The 18,652-nt window shown below is 38.0% G+C and overlaps 1 protein-coding gene across 1 annotated transcript in view; it reads right to left on the bottom strand.

Annotated features, from left to right (window-relative positions):
- Positions 1-16,982, bottom strand: part of LOC149281107 (Fanconi anemia group D2 protein-like) — a 37,333-nt gene extending 20,351 nt beyond the window's left edge. The window contains exons 1-17 of the mRNA XM_089499781.1: positions 16,916-16,982; positions 15,935-16,075; positions 13,940-14,007; positions 10,431-10,534; positions 9,942-10,005; positions 9,791-9,843; positions 8,360-8,438; positions 7,686-7,810; positions 7,262-7,349; positions 6,988-7,092; positions 5,824-5,924; positions 5,181-5,289; positions 4,203-4,238; positions 3,044-3,184; positions 2,732-2,866; positions 821-952; positions 250-357 (exon numbers count right to left, since the gene is read on the bottom strand). Coding sequence (XP_089355907.1) covers positions 250-357; positions 821-952; positions 2,732-2,866; positions 3,044-3,184; positions 4,203-4,238; positions 5,181-5,289; positions 5,824-5,924; positions 6,988-7,092; positions 7,262-7,349; positions 7,686-7,810; positions 8,360-8,438; positions 9,791-9,843; positions 9,942-10,005; positions 10,431-10,534; positions 13,940-14,007; positions 15,935-16,075; positions 16,916-16,982 — 1,656 coding nt within the window. The remainder of the gene's footprint in view (positions 1-249; positions 358-820; positions 953-2,731; positions 2,867-3,043; positions 3,185-4,202; positions 4,239-5,180; positions 5,290-5,823; positions 5,925-6,987; positions 7,093-7,261; positions 7,350-7,685; positions 7,811-8,359; positions 8,439-9,790; positions 9,844-9,941; positions 10,006-10,430; positions 10,535-13,939; positions 14,008-15,934; positions 16,076-16,915) is intronic.
- Between the last annotated feature and the right edge of the window lie 1,670 nt (positions 16,983-18,652).

Below are 18,652 nucleotides of genomic sequence, written 5' to 3'. Positions count from 1 at the left end.
AAATAAAAATAGCATAAATGTTTAGCAGCCTCCCCTAAAATCATACATATTACCGCAAACCGTAAATTTGCACAGTACATACTTCGACATTCAGAAGAGAATCCTAGTACGATGAGCATTTTGGCTTTTAACTTTAGCATTACTGGAAACTCAAAAACTCTGGTAGGATGTTCCCCTGTGTGAAGTCTATAAATGGAGACCTCCTGACCACGTCTTCAGTTGTTTTTCTTTTAAATAAACTATTCTTACCTGAATGTGACCACCTTCTTGGCCTTTGTTGAAGGCAAGCATGCTTAGAATTTGAAAGAGTTTGCGGATTTGCTGAGCATTTAGATTATCTAAATAATCTAGTATACCCTAAAAGAGAAAACACACATTTGTTAGCAATAAATAAAAGATAAGCATCATTGTGCTTATAATGAAGAAAGCAACCTCGTTTGTGATGAAGTGTCCCCAAACTTATGTTCAGAGAGGAGATGTTGGAAACCGGGCAATAAATTTAGGTATAAGGAAGATAGATGTCATATAAACATTTTACTTTACTGAGTGGGTGGTAGAAAAATGGAATAACCTTCCATCAGAAGTTGTAAAGGCTAGTATATTGAGAGAATTGAAACATGTCTTAGACATAAATCTTCACCTTGTCTTAGATTCATAATAGAACTGGTTAAGGTCTGAGTCTTTACATCAAGAAAAAATGGGCAGGCTAGATGGGCTGAATGGTTCTTATCAGCCATCAAATGTTATGTTTCTAACTGATAAAGTACATATAGATGGACATATAGTACATTTAGTAGGTATACTATTTCAATGTACAAACCTTTATAAATACAGCATACTGAGTCAATGCAGTGGAGTGATTAGATACCAATTCGGTGAGCACGTTCAGCGACACATCCACTTCCCCAGCATAACCGCTGCACACATGGGTAACAAGAGCCCCGACTACTTCCTGCAAAAAATAAAAACGGAGGCATTTAAATACAATTTGCTGTGTTACAAAATCATTTTGCCAAGTAGTTTATTCCTAAAGCAAGGAACCATTGTCAATCGTCAAACTGTTCAGTCATTTGGATACTTTCCAGCCTAGTCTCTTTAGGCTTACATTTTCTAAATCCATATTACATTACATTTTATTTAATGGAGGGAATGAGACTGCATGGGTGAAGGTACTTGATTTAGAGAGGGTCATCTAAAGATGTCAATGGCATTGGAAACTTGAAGGTGGCGAGAACTGACTTCTATTAGGAGGATAAATCGAAAGATTCTGATCATGTGGGCTTTTACCAAGTGTTTTACAGTAGAACAAACGGGGGGGAATCTACCAGGGCAAGGTAGGAATTAAAGGTGACGAGTACAGCACAGGTAAAGTCCTGGATACACAAGTGGGTCGAAGATATAACAGCTGACAACAGAAGCAAGACATAGGCAGAGTTGTTGAGGGCCCTGTTAATAAGGGCCACACGTTTACATTTTATCCTTTGGGGTATGTAGAGGTGGAGGAACTGGCACAATGTAATGAAGGAAGATTTGGAAAGAGTGGACAACATCATAAATCTGGCAGTGGTGCGAAAGACAAAAGACAAGGGAGGAGAAACGACAGTAAACAGAGAGTTGCAATAGTCCATATAAGATATAAAAAGTGAAAAGGAAAGCAGAAACAAGTGTAAAGTCAAAGCAGCAAAGGTTGGTAAGTAGATCTAATTAGTGGATGTCTCATGAGTGACAGATATCAAGAATTGGGGATAGAGGAGAAAGGGGAATAATCTGAAACGTGGAAGACAGGACAAGGTCAGTAGAGGAGAAGAAAAAAAATATTAGCATGTCCTGAACATAGAGGTGGTACGGGAATACAAAAGAACAGATTACATTTTCCAAGAGAGTGATGTGGATAGAAAAGAGTAGAGACCCAAGGGCCGAGTACTAAAGGGAGAGAGGTATGATTTGGGATGGGAGAGAGCAATACTTGGGCTGCCATAAAAGTTAATGGTTTGCGGGAAAAACAGGGCTTCCTGAATGTATGTATGTATGATTATACTGTATATTATGACAACAGATGACCTCTAGACAAACCCTGTGAAGTAGCTGCAGGGTTTGGAGCAGAAACTGTGCCTTCTAGAGAAGTGTGTGTACCTCCGTGCGTTGAACTAAAATACAGTTCACAGTATACCTAGTTACAAAGTGACTTACACACCGGTAACCAGTGTTCCCTCTAAGCTGTGCGCTTGTGCGCGCGCACATAGCTTTTTTAGAGAGCGCATACATCCAAAAATTGTGCGCACAACTGTTTTTCCCAAAAAAAGAAAATAATAATTTTTTGGAAACTTTATGCGGCGTGGATATTGTGCGCACAAAATTTTTGCTCTGTGAACATTTTTGCACAAGAGACATTTTCTGCGCACGCCAACTAAGAAAAATTAGATGGAACATTGCCGGTAACCCATAAACAGTTTAAGGATTTTAATTATGGAACAGGACTACATTTATTGATATATAAGAAAGAAAGAAAAAAATAGAGTCTCAATAGGTGGAAGTTTCGGAAATTTGCTTAGCCTTTCGTGTACCCAATCTTCAAGATGGAATATACTGTCTACTAAAAAGAGAATTTAATTAATATTTAAAACAAAGCCATTTAAAAGCTTAAAATATTTAACATACTGAATTAGCCAAGTCATTTTCAACACACTTGTATTAAAGTTATGTACCAATTACTGGACCTAAAAACGGTTACCTGTTGACAATAAGAATCAAAGGCAGAGAAAGCTCTTTTATACATAAAACTGCTAAAGGAGACCACATTTGGTTCTGCTGATCGTAGGAGTGTCTGAGCCAGGGACAGGATGGAAGGAAAGTATTCTCTCAAGACCTACAAAAACAAAACACACATTTCATCAGTGGAATTATATTACTTGTAGTAATACAGTAATAACTATAAGTCAACTGCTGAATCGCTATGAAAGCAAATTGCTCGTGCACGCTCATTGTAACACAAAAACTCATAGACCCGAGTAAAAAGAAGGTGAAATTAAATGCATGTATTTACCTGGGAGTGATTCCTGAAAGAGCTCTGTAGTAACTGGTCAGATATATAACCCAACCGTATTTTATTTCTCAGGACCCGTTCCACTTGCTTCTTGCTATTGTTTGTTGTGTACAGTATCAGCAAAACAATCAAATCTGTAACCTGTCAGACAAAATGCAATAAATCCCGTAATCTGTAACAACATCCACTGTAAAATAGCACAGTCTATGAGAAATCAAAACATAAAAAAAAATTAAAAATGTAAGACGACTATGTGGTCCTCCACAACATTAACAATGTGCGGTACTAGTGTACTTGGGGGTGAATATTTTTTCTTTCAGCAGGGGCATCTCATCCATAAAGGAAACCTACATAAAATTCCCCACATTTTCTTAAATAACCCATATGAGCTTGTTGGACGTCCCATTCCAAAACCATGGGCATTAATATGGAGTTGCCCTCCATAGTTGTGGCTATTATCTCCTCTATTTGAGGGTATTAGTGTCCATTCATCCACAATAGCGTTTGTGAGGTCAGGCACTGATGTTGGACAAGAAGGCCTAGTTCACAAGCCGCGTTCCAGTTCAATCTAAAGGTGTTCAATGGGGTTGAGGTCAGGGCTCTTTGCAGGCCACTCAGCTTCCTTCACACAAAGCTTGTCAAACTGTCCTTACGGACCATGTTTTGTTGACAGGGGGCAGTCATACTGGAAAAGAGAAAGGGCCTTCCCCCAAACTGGTGCTACAAAGTACGAAGCATTCAAATCATCTTTGCAAGCAGTAGCATTAACATAACTTTTCACTGGAACTAAAGGCCCAATCCCTGGAAAAACAGCCCCAGAACATTATCCATCCTCCACCAAACTTTACAGTTATCACAGGCATTAAAAGGGACAGTTTAATGTCACCGACACCCAGACTACTCTGAGTAATTTAACATGCATTCCTACAAAACTCAATAAAAAATAAAACAGCTGGCACAGAATCTCCCTTATTCCCCCCAACCTGAAATTGCTTGCCAGTAATTGGCTGTTTAAGCTGTCAATCAGTAGCAGGAAAGCACTTCCAATTAAATCAATGGGCGTATGTGCCATCAGATTCCTTTTCACTCTCCAAGCCCAAACACATTAATGCACTGTTTACTGTTCCATTTTAAAGATCCCAACACACACAGACGTTACCTTGTGATCTGCTACGGTATTAACACTTTCTATGGCCTAGAAATAATCACAGAAATCATTACAAATTGTTTGTACAAAGGAAACACAACCATTTATGCTCAATCATCATCTGCTGTTTCTTGCCTTCGAGGTTCATTCTACCTTTGGATATTATAGGTCATAAAAATGTCGGTGCGCTAAGCTAGTCCCAGGCTCAAATAATACAAATGTATAATACGAGGCCTACCAAACAGGTGTAAGCATGCTGCAAAAACAGTGTATTGGCTGTACAATGTATACAGGTCATAACATATGCCATTCAAACCGAGCAGCTGTTCATAACACCTTCCGACTGCTCCGGTACACTTTACCGTCACCAGATCTCCTATTTAGACTTTCAACTGCATTTTAATGAGCTGCATCTAAGCTATTTCTGTCCTGCAAATGTGCACTTCCCCATTAGCATCAAGTAATGGGTAGTTTGCTGACACTTTATAAACGGATGTGTAACCTAAAACAAACATTATGCAAATCCCCAGAACATGCTGAGAGCATACTCATTGTTTGGTTCAGACACAGAAACTAATATAGCCATACGTTTATTATCTTCTCTGTTGAATTTCTGTTTCCATCATATATTTGGATCTCAATCCAAAGTACATGCTCAACACCCAGTATAAAGCAGAAGGTGCACATTATCAAAGATGTTCTATACAGATGATTGAATTGCCAAAAACATCAAAACCGAGAAAACAGACACTCTTCGTTCTGCTTTCTTACAAGCTTTAAATTGCTATTTTAATAATGTGTTTCATCTTATCTGAAATGATTTAGGTTGACGTGCTAATCACTTTTGTCAAACGTCAGCTCCTCCTTGTTGCTTATGGACAGTTAGTGACATTTTCTAAACCTCTTATTTTTATACTAGCTCCCGATAACTTAATACATGTGTGCTTTAACCGTCACTAGTGTAACAGGGGACAGGTTAAGAGATCTTACCTTGATCCATGCTTCAGAAGTATGTTTTTGGAACCGGACCGCTGATTTCATGACATCCATGAGAAGAGAAACACAGTCCTTGCTGCTATTTGTTTGGTTCACTGTGGAACTATATAGCACAGCAAATTATTCTATTGAATCAGCCAGTTCTGAGTTGGTTAGGTGTGTGTATGTTTATTGCCCTAAACATAACAGGAGCACAATGAGACATGCACCGGGTACTATCACTTGTGTCTTGAGTTAATACCGCAGCTGCAGTAAAAATTCTGAACCAAGTGTTTGGGCCAGGACAAATTTCTATGAATGTAGGAATCCAATGTATTCAAACTGTTATAGCTGGATGTAAAATTGTAGACTATTCAAAGGTTTTGGAATGCATAAAAGAGGTATTGATTCATGGGAGGAGGATATTATCTTGCCTCTTTACAGGTCAATGGTAAGACCAAACCTTGAATGTGCGGTACAATTCTGGGCACCGGTCCTTAAAAGGGACATTATGGAATTAGAAAAAGTGCAAAGGAGGGCTACAAAATTAATAAGAGATAATTCAGAGACATTTAACCTGTTACTAATTGAACTGTGTAAAAATGTATTTATAAGAAAACAGATAAACGAGGTGAAGTAAGTTCTGCATTGGCTGTACCCAGTCAGAGGTTTGTTCTTCGTTTTGATCTGCGAGGCTTGTATCTGGGTAAGCGAGACACATGACTCCAGGTCCAAAGTCTGACGGAGCTCAGAAATAACCTAAGACAAAGATTTCCTTCTAAGTATTTCACACTTGCAGAGTACATAATTCAGAAGAGTTCAAGTCAAAGGCCCGTGATGAACAGGTTAACTACCTCTTGCGGCCAGAATATCACAGCTAATGCCACAATTTGATAATACCATGTGGCACACATAGCAGCATTGCATTAAACTTATTGATCAGGAAACGGTATCAACAAACCTCTGAGGTATACAAATACATTTTAAAAAGAAAGGGAATGGATGCCTTACAAGCGTGGTACACAGACACATCTGGTTGCAGCTTACCCAGGCAATATATGTATTGGTCCTGAAGCAGCAAACCAGCCCCAGACCATCACACTACCAATTTTTTTTTGGTTCTATATTTTACTAATTAGGTTGTGATTAGAAAGCTGGGCTCCACTGACTTGCATGGTTTAATGCAGTACCTGAGTTCTCAGGAAGACCACCTTGGAAACTATTTTTGTTTAAAGGGCACTGCCCCAAGGGCGAGGCAAAACGTCTTGCAGTGGCGCTTGTAGATGGGTTTTTAGTGTCGCTGAATGTCTCTATATTTCCCATTTCAGCGACACCATTGTAGCTTAGGAGGCAATCGATCACCTAAGCTCTTTCAAATCAGGCTTCCACCGTCATACAGTGTATGACGGACATTGAGGGCCTGGGGAGAGGCCACACGGGACCCCTGCGGCTGTTCTCCGTGTTGCTGAATGCCTCAACATCAATGCATTACAGCAACACCGCGTACGCTAAGAAAGTGAACACAGATCACTTTCTACACCTACCAGATGCGTCATTGGTCGTTAAGGGGTTAAATTTGGTTAATTGGCTAATTTAGGAGGTGATTACTTTTTCACGTAGGACAGCATAGTGTTGGATAGCAACAGGTAGGGTCGGATAGTTTTTTCCTGCTATCCATGAAATCCTCTAAAAACTGCATTTTGGTGTTTACTCTAATATTAAAATTTGTTTGAGGATCTGAAACTGATCTGATAAAACCGGGAAGGAGCAAATACTTTCTCACATCATTCTATACGTTCTAGTTTTAGTCTTGTCGGCATACCTCCACTGCATCTGAAGGGGTTACTGAGTGAAGAATAAACTTGATTATAACTGGTAAATCTTCGAGTTCAACTGCAGACAGGGTGGACATGACAGACCTCCGCACCTGGAAAACGTTATGAAATAATTACACATTACCTTCTGTTTAATCATTGTATCATTCCTATGTCTTTATCACTTGAATTTATTTGAATGCAAAAAAACAAAATAAATCTCCCTGCTTCAAAACCAGCCCAAAACGCATTTTTTGTTGTTTTACAAGTAGGGGTCCTTACTTGAATAAGAAGACCTGCATTTAGATTTAGGCTCGAGAGGGCATCAAGAATTGGCACAGTAAGCTGGATGTTCTTTTGCAGCAAACAACTGAGGGGAATAAAAAGTTAAAACATTCATTGTTATGATTATAGACCAACTTAGATATAGATATAGTGTTCTGTCTTACAGATCTGACACAATCAACATTAATGCATCAAACAAAACATACGCAACTGATTTTATAACATTTTGAAGAAAATAAAAGAACCATTAAGGAAAACATTAAATAACAGCCAGTCATGCATCTCCCCTACTAAATATAAACTGGTAAAACTAATTATCGCTTCCTATTGTTTTGAAACAAAAATATACATTAAACAACCCCTTTTCCAACAATTTAAAGATGCACTAAAGCAGTTTGGAAAAAGTCTGTGCAGCAGTTACTTCAGTTCCTTGGCAATGTCGTTATGCTGGGAATCCTCCAAGATTTCAGGCAGACTAGTGATAATATCATGCTGGATATCAACAGGCGCCACAACAACCAGCTGCATAATTTTTGAAGAAAGATCCTAAAGAAATGTAAGACATATTATTGAATTACAAATGAAAGACCCAAACCAGCACTAATATTACTATCAAACCTACTGCCCCTTACCGGCTTAATTAATGGGGATGCTGAATAAATATCTTAAATATTATTAATGCTAAAAATGGTGGTCAATCTCACGCTGATCTTTATTTCAAAAAGTACAGTAATACTGCAAGGAAGGGGAAAGGGCTTTGTGAGCAATAAAAACACAAACAAGGTGTGTAATTCCATTCTTGAGAAAATCAATAGTACAGTCGATGGCACGCAGTGCTTAGCCTCTCATGATTGTTGAACTTGCTCCAGATCTCTTTGGAAATTAGAAACCAAGTTTACTGTAGTGTGTAACAGTAGAACTACAAATCATAGTACACTATAAAGCAAAAATGACACATACTGATCATCAACATATGTATTTTATCATGCCTCCTCATATTTACCTTCGCTATTAATGCTTTATAGGCATTTTAGTTTAGGTTTACCTTATTTTTAAACAGGTTTGTATTTGCTGTACAAAACTCAAATACTGTACCTTGCAATTTACCACACGGTCCAGCCACTTAAATTGGTTGATGATAAGTCGAGGAATACTGATGCCATCACTGCCAACACTAAACAAAACAGAGATACAAGTGCTTTGCAATATCAGTATGCGATTAAACGTTAAGTCTAAGTCATTCAGCATTGATATAAAAAAACGAGCTAAGCCCGGTACACATTCAGAGAGGGCAACCCTCTTATACACCAAAAATATTATAGGCTTCATGCATGGGGAGGTGAGACAGACACTAATTTTGGCTTGGATATTTCTGGCCACAGCTAACTTTTACTCATTTAAGCTAAGGTTGGGTTCAGCAAAATTACAAATACATTCTGTGTGGCAACTATTTAACTAAGCCAGCATACTGGAAAAATGTGGAATCTCCAACATCTGTATTACTTTCTGTGGCTATATGAAGGAATACCCCAGCGTCCCAAGGAGTCCTCTCAACAATGAAGTACACGCATTCATTAATATATTTACCTCCAGTTGGCTCAAGCACTGGCTCAGTGAATGCCGAAGATCTGCTCAGCCAACCGTGTGGAAAGCAACCCCCATTGATTACAATGGAAGCACCTTCTACCCCCAATTGGCTGCTCCAAACAGCCAATGACTGGCAGAAAGAGTCACACCATAGAGCAGGATGCCAGCCTCAGAATGGCAGGGCTGCAGTTTCTGTGTCAGGTAAGTGGTTTTTGTTTTTTGGTTAATATATAAATTTAAGAAAAATGCACGCTGAAGTACTTTAATATGCTATAGTGAGACTGCCAGGGACATAAACTGCACCTTTAAACCAACACAAGTTATATACAAATACACACACACACACATATATATATATATATATATATATATATATATATATATATATATATATATATATATATATACATACATATATATCGCTTATCTTACGGTGAAACTGCAGCTCCCCTTGCCCTCTGTGCCCTGATGTTGCACAACCAATCAGTGACAAGAAAACGTTTCGGGTCAGAGACAATGCTGGAGTTTACTGAATAAAAGCGTATCTCGTGCAGGAGATGTGTTTGACTGAACACGTCTCCTGCGCGGCAGATAGCTGGTAGAAGGGGAAAGGAGCAAAAGCGCATAAAGATATTCAGCAGAATCTCCCTTGCATTTGTAAGGGGCAACACCTATCATAGGTTTACAGAACTTTTTAACACAGTAATCCTTACTTATACAAGGAACAGTTATTTCACACGCATTCTCAGTAAACATTGCATTTTTTTTTTTTTTTTTTTTAAAGATATGTTTCATCATTTCCACTTCAACAAAGAGAGTTTAGGAAGGCACTATGGACGTATATTTGCCATGCAATGTCACGATGCATATTTAACAAACCTTGTACTAGCACGACGTACGCACCAGGAAAACAGGCTATGTGGTTTAACATACACTCACCTTTCATATAGAAACTCAGGGAGCTTCTCAAACAGCAAGTTAATGACAGAGTCCTAAAAGAGAAGCCTATTAGTCGGTTTCCATCAATAAACATTGTGCATTATTTTTGCACTTAAAACATTAGAAATAGTCTTATGTCAGACATGCAAACCTGTAAAAGTTCAGTTCCAAGCAGAAGCTTAATGAGGCTATCATGGAATGAGCTGTTCAAATGACTGGAAAAAAATAGACAAATTATATAAGTTTAAATGTGTCAGTGTTTCACACCAAGAGAAATCACATTTTACTTTTGCTTTCTGCGTGTTTGGAGGATTAACACTGCAAACTGAAAGCATATGTAAAAACAAACAGTAAAGCTCAATTATATTTCATAAGGCACGCTCATATCCACATATAACAAATCAAATGATAAATCAAATTATAAAACAAATGATTACAGCTAAAGACCAATTCTACTGAATATTGGTAGAATTGGGGCCAACAACAAAGCAATCAATAGAATGTTCTAGCTGATTGCATTTGCGAATTGCACCTTAAATTGCTCTTCATACATAACATACAAGATATCGGCTATTAAACATGGAAGTAACATGTAGGGCATGGTATACAACATGTGGTTTTGTATATAGTCGCCATTTACCTTGCATCCTCTGCTTGAAAAGTCCCACAGGGAAGAAGGCAATTCCTAAACAAGTCACGGTCTTCAATATGTGATTCTAAACTACTTACAAACTCCTGAATAACCTTAAGAGAATAAGAAAAAACATGAATATAGCAACTACATAATTAAGAGCATGCACCAATGCTTGCTACTGCATTAGGCTGATAATACGATTAGGATATGATACATACTATAAGATAATATAAAGACAAGAAATAAATTAGGTCTTTTTTTTATTCCCAAAAGGAAATATTAATATCTGTGTAAATCAATTAAGGATAATGGCCCACATTTACTTGATTAACACTTTGGACATGTATATATTCATTTTGTGTTTTAATCCCTTCTGCTATTTTGCCATATGACAGTTTAACCATTATTCCCGTTTCATGTAAATACTGTACCTATGTATACATTGCATTTTCAAGGAGAGAGAGCTCTCTTTTGATGTCATTTACGATGAGTCATTAAGTAAAAAACTAACGAAAAACAGGAAACAAAAAACGTTTACAGATAATTTCCCCTCTGAAACCTCACAACATTAACTTGACAGAAAATACCCTCAAAGTGTATGAATCAGGTGTCCTGAGCTCAAAAATACCTAATTTATATAGAATGCCCATACTTTCCCTGCAGTTATAGGGCATATATTAAAAGGTGTACATTACATTTTCTGGACATTTTCTGGGTTTGCAGCTCCAAACACAAAAAACAGTTATAGCCAAGTCAAGCATGTATATGGGCCCCCCCCTTCCGACGCCACCGACCACAGCAACAAGAGGTGGCTAATAGAACAGGGTTTTATTATTCTGAATAAAGGTGAATTGTGCCTTCTTCAACACAGAATTGTATCCCTTCTTTGGGAAATAGTATTTTCCATCATTACATATGACTGTAGCTTACGAGACGTATGTAGGTGTATTTTTACCTGTGTAATTTTAAGTTTGACATTATTTGCATCCATTGTTTTTACTACAATAGCAACAGACTAGTACCGCAAGATATACTGATTCTTTTGGTTACCATTCTACTTATTGCCTTTTATTTTTATTTTTTTGTTGCCTAGTAGACTATGCTATTTCTCTATGGTGATATTCTTAGAAATCTGAGATGTTTATGCAATGTGTCATGTTTCACCTGTCACATTATTGTATGTGTGAAAGGCATAAGCCAATATTTCATAACTGATAACCGTTTGAAAATAAATAAACTTTTATATCGTGATATATTCTGACATGTTTCGAAGATAAATTTTCTGCTGAATCTTTTGCTCTGGACAGATCATATAGATATTTTGTAGATTGTGTTTTCACAATAAATATCTTAATTGAATTTCATGGTGGTATAATATGTAATTTAGAATTATACATTTTGGTGTGATCTAAAAGAATTTAGGATCGCGGATAAAACACAGTGTATATCTTTAGATTAATAATTGGGGCTTTGGTTCTACGATAATATTGTATATTTGATAAAATAGCGGTTTTGTATTGAGTACACTTGTTCAACCTATAATGCCTACTCAATTCTAGCCACCTACCAGGCTAACCAAAAATATACCGTATTTGCTCGATTATAAGACGAGGTTTTTTTCAGAGCAAATGCTCTGAAAAATACCCCTCGTCTTCTAATCGGGGTCGTCTTCTAATCAGACCTCAAATAGAGTCTGATTAGGAGACTAAGATCCAGATCCCCCGCACCGCTGCAGGGGACCTGGATCCTCCTGTCTCACCCCCCCCCCCATCATACACACTTACCGGTGCTTCCTGCTGTATTGCCGGGGCAGCGGGTTGACGTCTACGCGATCCGCGTAGACAACGTCCGCTGCAGCCGGAAGGAGGTGTGGCTAGCAGCGGGGGTTGTCTGCGTCCGTCGCGTAGACCTTCCCCGACTGTCAGAGATCTCTGATCTCTGACAGCCGGGGAAAGTATACGCGACGGACGCATACAAACCCCCGCTGCCAACTCCACCTCCTTCCGGCTGCAGCAGAAGGCGACGTCAACCCGCTGCCCCGGCTGGAAGCACCGGTAAGAGAGGGCTGAGAGGGGAGAGAGGGGAGAGAGGAGAGAGGAGAGGGGAGGGGAGGGGAGGGGGGGGAGAGAGTGTGTGTGTGTGTGTTAGTTAAATGGGGGCATAGGGCATTTCTGGAGTGGCGTTAAGGGGGCATTTAATAGAGCACTCTGCCTCCTGAAATGCCTTATACCTCCCTATATGCCACTCTGCCCCATAATATGCCTTTTAACCCCCTAAATGCCAGAGTGGCATATAGGGGTATAAGGCATTTCTGGAGGCAGAGTGCTCTATACAATGCCTTTTAACTCCCTTAATGCCACTCTGCCTCCTGAAATGCCTTATACCTCCCTATATGCCACTCTGCCCCATAATATGCATTTTAACCCCCTAAATGCCAGAATGGGATATAGGGGTATAAGGCATTTCTGGAGGCAGAGTGGCATATAGGGGGTCAAAAGGCATACCATGGGGCACAGTGGCATATAGAGGGTTAAAAGGCATATCATGGGCCACAGTGCCATATTGGTGTGGCAAGCCTGGGGGCAGATGTGCGTAACTGGGGGACAGGCTGGAAAATACAAGAAATAAAAACAAAAAAAATATTTTTCTCAATCATAGCTTTTATTAAAAAAAATAGTTTACATGAATTAACATTTACTGGTAAAACTTTTTTCCTTTAGGGTCGTCTTATATTCAGGCTTTTTCTTTTTTCCTAAGTTAATATTCAGATTTTGGGGGGTCGTCTTATAATCAGGGTCGTCTTATAATCGAGCAAATACGGTATATAATTATTTTCCTCCTCCCTAAAACCCTCTACGCTCCTACTCCTCTGTTGCCTCTAAACATCCACCAAACTGACCTAACACCATAAAAACTAAAATATGTATATAATTTGTATAAGCACGGAAGGGAAGTAAGTGTTCAATACATTTGCAGCTAACACACAATGCTCTCTCACCTCCAGATCACAAAGATGGAGGAGAGAGACAGAACATACGCAGTAACAGTCATGCGATCACATGGCTGTGCTGCAGGATCATTGGTTCCTTGTAAAGAACAATGGGCCAGATTGTATCGGACGTACAAGTACATTCATGAGAGCATCGGCCGATGCCTTTTCTGGACACACAAGTCTGAAGGGACATAAGGGACTGAAGGAGTTTAATTTCATACATCATTTGGTGTGATTTAATAATGTCATTTAGTAACTTGTCAGTTTATATTGGTTTCTTTTAGATTTATACTTTGAGATTAAATATCATATGGTGGATTAGATCAGTGAAAATACTTAGTTTCATTTATACAACAATGGCCCCGTATAAACTTATGACAGAGAAATGACCTTGAAACTAAATGTCCATGTGTTTGTTATTGTAGTATATAATGGAAATGTGGAATGTTTGTTTTGGTCTTGGCTATCAAGGTAAACAGTTCACTGTGATGGTTCATCATTACCATTTAAATGTTATACCTACATCTGGGTACCTCGGATGCTTCCTCAATGATTGCTGAAGTTTCTTTTGGAACACAGCTTGATCAACCGCTGCAAAAAGATGTATAAATAAAAACTGACAATTCTAAATACATTCTTTATGAACTAAACGCAATAAACTTTAAAATATAAAAAGCGAATAGAAAGAGAAAAAAATACAACTTTTATTCAAACCAAGTAAAAAACTATTATTAAACTATTAAACTAGAAAATTCAATATAGGGACTCTGTTCCCTCCTACTACTTTGTGCCATCTTTGTCCCACCTCACATATCCAGATTCACACTCATTGGTTCGCATACTCATTCATTCAAGGGGGTAAAATTGGTATAATTTTGCCTTTTGCCCAAAACTGATGCATTCTTATAAGTGTTCATACTGGTATGAAGTCGATTTAATGTGTTAAAAATGGAGATCTTGACAAATTCAAGGAAATTACCTAAGGAAGAAAAACAACACTACACAAAAGATAGAATATCCTCCTCCAGTTAATATACACTGCTTGGTGGGTGAGGGATAACGGCCAGGAGCTGTTTTTCAGTGTTGGGTTAGGCTCTTTAGTTCCAGTAAAGGGTCATGTGTTTGCTACAGCATGCACTTTTGTATTCTTCCAACCTTGTAGAACTTTTGAGCAGGGTCCATTAAGACATGGTTTGACGAGTTTGGGGTAGAGGGCCAGCCCAGAGAAAAATGCTCTTCCAGCAGAATGTGGACAAACACCGAATGTCCAACAAGTTCATATAGGTGTGTTGGCCAGGTGTCCAGATACTTATGGTCATATCATATATGTGTGTTTTAAAACCCCAGCATGTAAACCTAAGAAAGCACAGAGAACGAACTAGCTGACTAAAACTGCATACTTTATTAAAAGCACCAAACGGCAAACATTGAAAAGAAAAAAAAAAAAGTGATATGAAATTGGCTGAGATGTTCCTTGTATTTAACAGCCATACATCTACATGCAAGAGGCAAGTCTTTTGTCTCTTTTTCCAGCCAGGGGGTGGATTCATCCCTGAAGTTCAATAAACTGGCATCAGACTTTTTAAGACATAGGTCCTATACAATGTATACTATCTAGATACAACTATTTGTTGTAATTTACCACATCTAAATTCATAAAAACTTTGGTTTTGGACACAACATTTTTTTTTTAAATATTGGCCTCCTTTGAAGGCACCTTTTAAACCCACAAGCGCCATGTTGTAATTTCTACAGTCATCTTACCTACATCCTTTCTATCAATAGAGAGACACTAATCTTAAAAGCCGGCTAGTGGGAGCGCACATGGATCATCAATGTACGGATGACACAAAAAGCACAGTGTATCTCAGAAAATACAATTGGTTTTCTTAATCTTCACGCAAAATAATAAAAGGCTTACATCATCGATAGCAATCTAATTATTTTTAAAACTTAAATTAGTCTTTAAAAGGTATAAAAACTAGCATAGCTGATAATTTTCCTATGCTAAATTTATTTACATTGCCTCACTGCAGGCCTATACGACAAATCAGTTCCAACATAGACCAGTAACTTAATGGGGACAAATATCTGGATGGGAAATCACGGCAGGCAACTATAACGTACTGAAAGTTTCTTGCCATCGAAGAGCTAACATAAATTAGTCTACTTCAGAACAGTTACATTTCATCAAGAAGTAACTAGAAGCCAAAATCAAGCACTAGTTGCTCCTCTGCAATTTAAATCACTATTACCCCATCAACAAGCATGGATAGATAGTATCAACTACCATGCATAAATGTGTAATAGTGAGAATTTGGGGCATCTGAGAAAAAGCTATTATAGCAAAAAAAAAAATACAAAAAAAATTATGAACTACATCTGTGGTACATACGTTTTAATGTGCTTAAGAGGTCCATGGATACTATGCCTTTGTACAGTTGTCCCTGCCTTGTGCATACAACATAATATAAAAATTCATAATTAACTGCTTATAAATCGTGTGTAATCACTGTACCTATTTCATTCTGACGGTCTCCAGACCGAAGTGTCATTCCAGATGATTTGAGCAATTGTACAAATATGCTGTCATTTTCCACCAATCCATCTTGAGGAATGGCTTTTGGCTTCTTTGTGCTTATGCGACTCTTCTTTGCCTCTTAAAAAAAAATAAAATATTTTGCTATAAACAATAAAGCACACTTACATCTAATTCATTAAACACAGAAGTTAAAAAAGTGCAACATGATTTGTTGGTTCCATGTAAAAGATATTAATACTAAGCAGAATATTAATATTAACATTAAGTCCTTAATACAACAGTATAAAAAAAAAAAAGTAGCTAGAGATTGAATACAATTAATCAATAAAACAAAGCAAGAATTCAGCATATACCCAGTGAATGACATTCAATAAACACCTAAGATATAAATATTAGGGAACTTGATTGCACTTTATGTATATTATTTAATAAGATACAAAATCTCAACATACAAAATCCATCTCAACTTAAACATTACATAAAAATATAGCATAGACTGGAACATTATAAATCTGATATTTCTGTGCCTTACTAGATTCTTGGGTTATTTGGCAAATTTCATAACCCCCCATATTCCCTGTGCAAAACCTATACAATTTGCATATTGAAAGAAAGCAAGTCTGAGGTTTGTATGTCCAGCAAGTACAGGATATATTTTGAAGGGTATGCTGTATCAACAACGAGAACAATCCAAATCTTCTACATTGAAAAAACTTTGTAAAGGACAGAGGACATCTATATTGTGTTTGCTTCATTAAACAAGAACTGTGTTTATTAAGAACTGAAAAAGTAGCGTAATCAGCATTCGGCTTGGTTTTGTGCTGGATCACCAGAAATATGGTGGATGGCTGAAATTATCAAATAACCCCAGAATCCAGTAAGATGCACAGATATCACATTATACTGAAAACTGCTATCCCATGTTACTTATATATCAAAGCATGTACTCTTCCTTACTTGTGGTATCAGGAGCTAGATTCTCATCTCTGTCATCTGATTTAGAAAGCCTTCGTTTGGCAACCATCACAGCGGTCTTAAAAATAATGAATTTAAATGTAATGACAGGTAAAAGCTTGGCACATGCTTTAATTTTATGTAGGTCCTAGCTGATTAACTATGTAATATACCATATTTGCTGGATCATAAGACGGCCCTCCAAAATTTGAATATTTATTTAGAAAAAAAAAACAAAAGCCTGAACATAAGACGCCCCTATAGGAAAAGAGTTTAACTAGTAAACATTAATTCATGTAAACAATTTTTTCATATTTAATAAAAACTATGATTGAGAAAAATTTTTTTTTTCTTTTTGTTTCCTTTTATTTGCCTACCCCCAGAAATGCCTTTTACCCCCTATATGACACTCTGCCCTCAGATATGCATTTTAACCCATTTTCCACTCCCTCCCCCTCAGGTATGCCTTTTAATCCCCTATATTTCACTGCCTCCCTGATATGCCTTTTAACCCACTGCCCCCAGAAAACCATTGAACCACCCCAAGCCACTTCTCTCTCCGACTTACCAGTGCATCCCTTTACTTGCGACCCATGCTTCAGACTCCCTGGTGTCTAGCGGGCAGCCGGTAGAGGTCTGTGCTATGGAGAGGTCCTCTGCTGCTGGCCAGTACTTCTGCCGGAGCTTCTATGACTGAGCACCGGCATCACATGACCTTCCGGTGGTCCACCATAGAAGCCTCAACGGAAGTGCCGGCAGCAGCGGAGGTTGTCTGTGCGCGTTCCACAAACGTTCACCGGCTGTCAGAGAGGATGATCCGATTCCCCTGCAGCACTGCGAGGGATCTGGATCTTAGTCTTGTAGTCAGACCTCTATTTGAGGTCTGATTATAAGACGACCCCGAATATAATTTTTCAGTGCATTCGTCCTGAAAAAAACCTTGTCTTATAATCGAGCAAATACAGTATTACATAATTATCTGCATAACAGACGATTTCCTTTTCGAAATTGCAACACAGTTCTAAGCTAGGAACCATTTGGTTTTTCAGATGTTTATATTCTTGTATTGTAGTACTATTTTGTGATCTTTGGACTACGTAGCTTCATATTCTCACATTGTCGGGTGTGTGTGTATATGTGTGTGTATGTATGTATATATATATATATATATATATATATATATATATATATATATATATATAAGATATTCACAGCCAAGGGACTTAAGTCCTCAGATTGATTTAACTCTGATGGGCTGATCTGTGCTGCCAAGCCTTTAGTTCACAGTGCAAGGCTTTACAAACAATGGTTATTGAGCAATATACTGTATGGTCAATGTAAGCGGTTTGAAGCTGAAAATAGTAAGACATGGGAGGTATTGGGTGAACTCTTGTGCATTCTCTCTGAAATGTATTCTTCGAGAGGATTCAATGCTGTATAATAAACTGTTTCTACATTGCATTTGTTGGAAAATTTGCTTCTGTTCCTGGATGCTTGGTTTTGAGAAACTATAATTCTTAGCAAACGATACAGGACACAAAAATGCCAGTTTAATGTCAAGTAAAGAATCCACAAAGCTTCAACTGATGAAGAATTACTCTAACAAACCTCTAATTAGAAGAATTACTCTAAGGCAAGGAATGTTAGAGAATGTCCTCCTCGTATTAATATGAATGAATCTCCTCAGTACACCAACCACCATTAAAGGGGATCTAGATGATATCATGCGGGGAATGTCAA

This window comes from Sceloporus occidentalis, unplaced genomic scaffold, assembly GCF_023333645.1.
Source record: "Sceloporus occidentalis isolate IW3139 unplaced genomic scaffold, rSceOcc1.0.p SCAF_139, whole genome shotgun sequence".
Lineage (NCBI taxonomy): Eukaryota > Metazoa > Chordata > Lepidosauria > Squamata > Phrynosomatidae > Sceloporus > Sceloporus occidentalis.
Note: the sequence above shows the minus strand (reverse complement) of the source record. Positions and strands in the feature narration are given on the sequence as shown.